The 8,338-nt window shown below is 58.4% G+C and overlaps 1 protein-coding gene across 1 annotated transcript; it reads right to left on the bottom strand.

Annotated features, from left to right (window-relative positions):
• Positions 1-1,369: 1,369 nt before the first annotated feature.
• On the bottom strand, positions 1,370-2,971 carry MGAT3 (beta-1,4-mannosyl-glycoprotein 4-beta-N-acetylglucosaminyltransferase; the record flags this gene model as incomplete). Its single annotated transcript, XM_079716040.1, has 1 exon — positions 1,370-2,971. The coding sequence occupies one exon, from the start codon at positions 2,969-2,971 to the stop codon at positions 1,370-1,372; it is 1,602 nt and encodes a 533-aa protein (XP_079572166.1).
• Positions 2,972-8,338: the final 5,367 nt, after the last annotated feature.

The raw sequence follows: 8,338 nt of genomic DNA, 5'->3' as shown, positions 1-8,338 counted from the left end.
CCTGCTTCCCTTGCAGCTACTTGTGGCCATGTGACTAAGTCCTGGCCAGTGAGATGCCATCGGAAGTGACTGTGCCATCTCTGGCTCATGCTCTTAACAGGAAGGGTGTGCACTTCCATGCCTTTTTCTGCTTCCCTCAGACATGGATGCACATGTGACAGTGGGAGCTCGAGCAGCCACTCTACCCAGAATTGGAAAGTGTGATGAAGGAAAGCAGAGCTGCCCTACCAGATCCAGACAACCTCCCCCTGGAGAGTTAAGTTAGAAACAAGCTTCTGTCTGCTTAAACCACTGTATTTGGGGGTCTCTTAATTACAGCAGCGTAGAATCTACTCTAACAATACATCCCCCTCCCCCACGAGGCAACTAAGGAATGAGATGACATACAACTGGCCTTAATGTCCCTCTTGGGCCCAGGGCAGCCTCATGGCTCCTTCCTGGCCCCTAGCCAGCCCCAAGGAGGGGCACATGGGTGACTCCACCTGAGATGGTGGAGAGCTGGGGCTGTGGATTCCAGTGGGAAGGGGTGATGGGGGAGGAGGAGGCTCCTCCCCCAGGTCTGACTTATTAGGCTGGCTGGTGGTCCCATCCCACCCTGAGAACTGGACTCCTGGTCTTGCAAGGACTGGGTGGGCAGCCCACAAGACAGTGATATCAAAAGTAAGAAGGAATGCCAAGGCCAGGTTTGGAACCAAAAGGAAGACTTCCCAGGCTTCCCCAGGCCCCGCACCTGTGTCAGGTCCGGAGGGACTGGGGGCACAGGGCCATCTGTGCAGTGTGTCCTGTGGGGCAGGGGGGTGGAGGTCCCTGCTCCCTCTGGCCCAGCACTCCTCAGGACACTACAAAGCATCCATCGGGGCTTCCTTCCAGCTGCCACTTTTCATCCCCTCCGACCTTGGTGTCCCTTCTTCCTCCTGGGCCCAAGTGCATCTAGTTACAGAGCCCTGGGATCTCCCGGCATGCCCCTTTCCCACTGCAGTTCCAAAGCCCCAGGAGGCCGAATGGTGGGCTTCTCCCAGGAGGGGACCGTAGCTCCCACTTGGCTGCCCTAGGGAGTTCCTGCAGGCTCCCTTCCCCACCCTGCCCTGCTCCCCAGTAACAGCCGTGCACTCTCCGTTGGCGCCTCCTGGCTGCAGCACTCTTGGAGGGGTGAAAGGGCCCGCTCTCCTCTCCTGACAAGGAAGGATGTTTTCTGAGCTCACAGGCCTGACCCTGGATTCACAAGGGCTTGAGTAGGAAAGACTCCCCCACCTATCCACTCCTGGTTCTCTTAAGAGCCACCCAGATGGCGGAAGGAGACAGGAGGGTAACAGGGGGGCAGCTGCCCACCCCCCTACCCCGGCCACCAGCCCTATAAGATCATACAGCCTTAGCCTTCAACCACGTCCAATTTGCTCCTGGCGGGTGGCCTTCCCTCCGGACGCCTGCTCCGCCGCCCACCGTCTGCTGTGCTCTTGGGCTCCTGGTAGGGGTTGTCCAGCAGGTAGCGGAACTGGTCGTAGTTCTTGAGCAGGTACTTAGGGGCATACATGTGTTCGCTGGGGTCGGCTGGCGGGTACTCCTGCTGCGTGCCGTCGAACCAGCCCCCCGTGCGGATCAAGCTCCGGATGTAATTGAGGTCCCGCTTGTCCTCGTAGTCACCCCAGCGGGGGAAGTCGCCGTTCTGGGCGGACACCAGCTTGAAGTAGATGCCCTCGGGCGTGAAGCACCAGGAACAGTGCCAGCCGGCGAAGTGCAGGGGGCTGCCCAGCGACCACTGCACCAGGATGTGGCCCGTGCGGTTCTCGTACTGGCGGAAGTTGGGCATGGTGTAGTACTGGCGGCGGCGCAGGCGGATGCCGTCCAGCCCGTACACCGTCTGCAGCATGTCCACCGTGCAGCCCGACACCACCTCTAGGGTGCCCGGCTGCTTCCAGAAGAAGCCGTACAGTGACTTGCGCATGTGGAAGGCGAAGGGCTCCGTCCAGCCGTCGTAGAGCTTGAGGAAGAGCACGCCGTCGCGAGCGGGGATCTCGTCGGCGTCGTCGATGATGAAGACGTCGTCGGGCCGCAGGTTGCGCAGCCGCGACACGCCGTCCTGCGTCAGGAAGGTGCGCAGGTAGTCGTCGGCGATCCAGCCGTCCTGCCGCCCGCCCAGCGGGAAGTGGTCCAGGAAGACGTAGAGCACCTTGTGCCGGATGTACTCGAAGGTGCCGTTGGTCAGCATCTCGCGGAACTTGAGCGGCCGCGGCTCCCCGTAGGCCGTGAAGTTGGACTCGCACACCACGAAGGCGTCCACCACGTCGCCCAGCTCGTGGAAGCGCACGTCCAGCAGGTCGAACTCATGGTTGATGTTGATGGCGTTGATGACCCTCCTCGGGACCTCCCGGGGCACCAGGCGCTCCTTGGTGGGCAGGTTGGAGAACTGCACCACGGTGGGCACGCCGCAGCTCGGCCCGTGCCAGCCCGGGAGGCACACGCACTCCACCCACTTGCGCCGCGCGCCGCGGCCCCCCGGCCGCTCCCGGGTGCTCAGCAGCTGCCGGCCCGGGCCCCGCGCCGACGCGCCTTCGCCCGCCTCTGCCTTCTCCTCTGGCCGCCCTGGTGGCGGCTTCTCCAGCGTCTTGGTACCTGGCTTGAAGCAGACGCCCCCGGCTTTGGTGCGGAGGAAGTACTCGGTGGTGTCCTCAGGCAGCACAAAGTCCATCCGGTGGATTTCCTCCGTGGCCTTGCTTGGCGACAGCGGCTGGAGCAGGGGCGAGTGGGAATAGAGTGGGGTACGCAGCAGGTCGGGGCTGCCCGGCTCGGGGCTGGCCTGGGGCGTGACCGGGGCATTGTTCCAGAAGAAGCTGGACACCAGGTTAGGGCTGAGGGAGGCCAGTTCTCGGGGGAAGGTGACATAGGACAGGGTCTTAAAGAAGTGCAGGAAGGAGATGAGGCACAGGCCGGCCATACAGAACATGAGAAAGAGCTTGTAGCGTCTCATCTTCATCCTGCAGGAAACAGGGAGACAGCAGATGGGTCAGGGGTCTGCAGACCCGGGCAAGGGGAGCCTGAGGCTCTTCTGCTAAGGGAGGGAATGGGGAAGGTTTTGTTGCTACCGTGTTTGTGCATGTCCTGACCAGCGCCTGGTGACCCTGGAGGAAGTCACCTCCAGGCGACTCCTCTAGAAGTCAAGCCTGTGAGTCCAACTCACTGCACCAAGGAGGACTCCTGGAAGCCCCAGCATCAAGAAAACCCCACCAGGCTCAGGACCCCTCCACTCCCACAACCTGTCCGCTCCAAGACCACCAGGTCACCACACATACCCCTGGCAACCTGCTCCAGCACCTGGCCCGCCCCACCCTGACTGTACCAGCTGCATTGCTAGGCTTTGCTCCAGGAACAAAATGCATCCTGGGAAAAGCGCAACCCTGCAATGCAGAACCTGCCCCAGGGGGCTTCCAGGCCCCAAGGGAGGGGGAGAGTGGGTCGCAGGCTGCGGAGGTGGGGTTCCTTCCCTGCACCACCCGGGGTGCTTTCTCATTCTATCTGTCCATCTCTCTGTCTCTTTATCTATCTTTTTTGTGGCTATATTTACAAACCTTTTTCACTGAAAAAATTCCCAGGTCTCAAGGAAACACTTTTAATTCTAACATATTTAAAGAACAAAATTAAGTAAAAGTTCCCCTTCATTACCCCATGCCAGGCAGTAGATTGATATCCAGCCATAAACAGTTCATGTGTTTGAGGTGTATCACCGATCTTACATGCAATTTTTCTGTTCTCAGTTTTTTATAATTATTATCATACTTGGTTGGGATGACCTACAGAGTCACAGGAGGGGCTGGGACAGAAACCTGGTCTTTGGCACCTGGTGTTTTCATGTCCCCTTCCGTAGATCCCTGTGTAGGGGACGCTGTCCTTTCCCTTAAAATGTTCCTTTCTGTGGCTTCCCCTTAACGTCTCTGGTTCTTCCTCTGGGTCATTTGGGTGCCTTCCTGCCGTACCCTCCCCATATCCTAACTTAAGCAAGGCTCCTCACCATTCTGAACCTCAGTTTCTACATCTGTGAAATGGGCACAGAGTTCCTGCTGTGCAGCAGGTGCTCCCATAAACTTTCACTTCTTTCAAAGCTCGAGGCTGGAAGACTCCAACATAAATTTTCTCTAAGCTACATGGTCATAAGGCGCAAAATCATGAAATGTTGGACCCAGAACAAAACTTTAAGGACCATCTCCACCAACCCTTTCATTCTGTGGAGGAGGCCCGCCTTCCCCGGCCTCACCTTGGTGAGGAGTCCTGAGTACGCTAGTGAGAAGCAGTCGAGTTGCCGATCCCACTGGCCAGGGCGGTACTTGTGCTCTCAAGACCCAGATGTCCCGCCTCCTCCAGTTTAAATGCTGACCCCCTGGAGCCTGCCATCGAGGGGCCGGCACAGCTGACTATAGGAGGCAGGACAGTCGGGGGTGAGGGCCTGACCTCTGCTAAATGTCAGCTGCCCCGGGGCAGAGGGGGGACAGGTCTCCACTGGGAGGCAGGAGGGAGGGCTGCCCCTTGGCAACGTTTTGAAGTGGGTCTTCCAGGTTCCTCTCCCCACCATGGGTTCCAGCCCTGCTCTGGCAAAGCGAGACCAGGCAGGTCAGGCCAGCAGGGCGAGTGGAGGGGCAAAGGGCTGAGGCCCAACAGAGGCAGGCGGATAGGAGGTCTTGCTGGGGTAGGGACTAGGCACAAGGCGACACTGCAGGAGCCTCCAGAGTGACCCACCCGAGGGCTTTTAGGACCTGGCAAGGCAGCCCTGATTCTTCTGGCGGATTATTTTTTCCCACTTGGGGCGTGTCTCTGTGGGGCACCCCAGTCCCATACCTTGCTGGACTGAATTGGCCGTGAGCTGTGAAGGGCAAGGCCGGGGCTGCCACTCAGACTAAATTCCCTGGCAGCAGTGAACAAAGGCCCTAGGAAGGTAAGTGAAACTCAGGGAGGCAAGTGAATGCCCTGCTTAGAGCAAAGGGGCCCCTACGGCCCTGCTGAGGTCACAATGACCCAACTGCCCCTTGGCTCCCTGGTCAGGTTGGCTTTCAGGATCTAGTTACACCCGGCCAGCTGTGCGCTTCAGAGGACAGACTCACCAGTGCCTGGGATCCCCCTCTTAATCACTGGGGTCTTCAGGGTGAGGCCGTTTGATAAGGCCCCAGCCTGGCTTGTTGCCAAGAATCATGGAATCGAGTGTGTCTCCCTCATCGCTTGGGCTGCTAGGAGGCTCACAGACACACGGGGGTTGGCCCAGAGCAAGTCAGTGCCTCACAGGCCAAGTTTTCCAGGACACCTTCACACACAGCTGCCTGTGTTTTTGAAACTTATTCTTCTTGGCCCGATCCCTTTTTATCTTATCTTCAAGTATTTTGATAAGTGCTTCAGATACATTTTTTAGACTGAATGGCATATTAATAAGAAACCAAATAAATAAATACGCATTGGCCCCCGGGGTCTCATGTAAGTCTCACCAACCCTGGGAGAGTGAGGACTGTGATTGCCCCATTTTTACAGGTGGGGAAGTTGAGACTCAGAAAGATGATGAGACTTTCCCCAAAGAACCTTAAGAAGGTGAGTGAACAGGACCTGAACATAAGTTCTGTTCCTGAGCCAGCCTCTCCCTCCTGACAGCTGAGACCATAGCCCTCCCTGGAGCAGCTGGCCTGGCTGTGGGCTAAAGCCATGGAACCAAATTTGGCCCCAGCTCCAGCATTTCTACCTCTGTTATAAAGCTTCATCCAGAACCATCAGGTGTAATGATAAAGCTGATGATCGCTGACCCTTACAGGCCAGCTACTGTCCTGAGCACGTTGCATGCATGTCCTCACTGAATCCCCCCAACACGCAGCAAGTACCCTTGTCCTCTCCATTATACAGATGAGGAGACCAAGGCCAGAGAGATGGTATAACTTGTTCAGTGACACACAATTAGTAAGGGTCAGACTCGATTCTGTGGGGTCAATAATGGGATTTCATCCAGTGGTAAAGCTGTCCTGGGTCCCTTCCATCTGCCAAGATCAACCCAAGTGGGGTGATAAGGGTCCCAGGGACAGTCCACCAGTGACCAGTGAAGACAACCCAATGGATGGAACAGCCACCATTGCATTTGACCCACACGACCCCCCGCGGGGTGTCACCCAACCCGTCTCCTCCATTCACTCAGCGACTACTTACTGAGAGCCCACTGGGTGCCAGGCACTGTGCTGGCCCTGGGAGCACAGGGGACGCGGATGACAAGAACCTCCACCCCGTGGAGCGGGCACAGGCATGAGCAGGGCAAGGGACTGCTACAAATCATATGGTACGTTACAAAGAGTCGTGCTCTGGAGAAAAATAAAACAGGGTAAAGGATAGGAGGGGGCAGGTTCGGTGGTAATCAGGTGGCCAGGGAGGGCCTCACTGAGGAGAGTGAGGCCAGAAGACGAGGGTGCAGGGGCAGTGGGTTCTGGGCAACAGAACAGCCAGCGCCCAGAAGGAGAGTGTCTGCCGCCCACGAGCGAGGAAACACACGGAGGGCAGAGCGGAGGGAGGTGGACAGGCCAGATCACACGGGGCCCGGGGCCGCGGCCGGCAGTGCGGCTTTCACGGGAGGATGCTGAGCAGAGCCTCCAGTCTGAACAGGCTCACTTGGGCTGCTTGGCTGACAGCGGACTGTTGCCTCCGAGGGCAGAGCAGGGAGAGCGGCGAGGACACTGCACTGTCTGGGCAAGAGGCGGGGCTGCAGGAAGCGGTTAGCTTCTGCTGGATTGCCGACGACCTGGATGTGACGTGTGAGCAAGGAGTCACATTCGGTGGATCCAGGACCCGCAGGATGGACCAGCTTTTGACTGGGGCGGAGGCCACCCCTCAACAGCCACCATGGAGACGGTCAATGGCAGAGCTGGGGCTGGAGGCAGCTCTCTCTTTAGGGTCCTCTCTCTAAGCGCTGCCCTGCCCACTTCAAATGAGACACCAAATCAAAGAGACCGATCCACAGCCCCACCCCTGCCCCTTTCCCAGCGCTCGCCATGCTCAGCCCATCTCCACAGATGTCTGTCTCCCCAGCTGGACACGAGCCCCCTGAGGCAGGGGCCTCCAGAGCCGCCTCCACGTGCTCAGTCACTTGCGCGTGCACAGACTCTAGAATCAGACTGCCCAGCTCCAATCCCAGCTCTGCCATTTCCTATCTCTGTGGCCTGGAGCAGGTGAATAACTTTCCTCCTTTGGCTCATCTGGAAAATGAGGGTTGAATAATAATCCATGTAGAGTGCCTAGCACACAGCAAGAGCCCAATAAGCTTCAGCTCTTCTTTTTTTTTTATGGTACGCAGACTTCTCACTGTTGTGGCCTCTCCCGTTGCGGGGCACAGGCTCCGGATGCGCAGACTCAGTGGCCATGGCTCACGGGCCCAGCCTCTCCACGGCATGTGGGATCCTCCCGGACCAGGGCACGAACCCGTGTCCCCTGCATCGGTAGGCGGACTCCCAACCACTGCACCACCAGGGAAGCCCCAAGCTTCAGCTCTTCTTATCATTACTGTTATTCTCCTGCCTGGAAGAAGAGTAAGTAGAGAGGGACTTCAGGTGGGGGGCGCAGCTGGTGCAAAGGCTCAGAGCTGAGCCCCTGGCAGTGCCTGGGCCCTGGTGGGTGCTGCCTTGTTTAAGAGCAGCAAGGAGCAGAGTGGGAGTCCAAGTGGAGCCCGGACAGAACCTGAGCCTGACGGGGGGGTGGGCTGGGAAATGACTGACCCGCGTCCTGGGGCTCCAAGGAAAGCAGGGAAGAACTGTGAGGCTCTCTGGGAGCCTCCCTAGAAGAGCCCACACACACACATACACATGCTCCGTGAGTTGCTCCCAGCCCCAGGGGCCTGGGTTTCCGGCGTGAAGGTGATGGGGGATGGGCCAGGTGCTTCCTGGTAGCCAGATAATCATGGATGCAGGAGGCTGACCCAGACCCAGGATAGTGGCAGGACCAGCCCACCCTGGGCCTCCTCTTTCTGTACTGACTTGCAGCCATGCCCATGCCCAGGTTCTAGCTGGGCAGATTTTCTTCCTTCCCTCCCTCTTCCCACTTCTCCCTTCTCCTTGTGGCCTCTTTCCTTGGGCTCTGCTTCATAAGCTTATGAGGTGAGAGACGGAGCAGATGAGCCTCGCCCCACGAGCCAGTCACAACCTTGGGGTCTGGGCTCAGGCTGAGTCCAGTGCGGGCTCCTGGCCAGAGAGAAGACAGGTGCTCCCTGGAGGCCACAGGCTGTGACTTTGGGGCTAGCCAGGTGGGCAGCAGCCTCCCGGGGGCAGACGCACCCTGACAGCTGTCACCGGGTGACAGGAGTCTCCTGTGGAGCTCTCCGTGGTCCTGAGCTCACATG

This window comes from Hyperoodon ampullatus (assembly GCF_949752795.1).
Source record: "Hyperoodon ampullatus genome assembly, chromosome: 11".
NCBI lineage: Eukaryota > Metazoa > Chordata > Mammalia > Artiodactyla > Ziphiidae > Hyperoodon > Hyperoodon ampullatus.
This window is presented reverse-complemented; position numbering and strand designations above follow the sequence as displayed.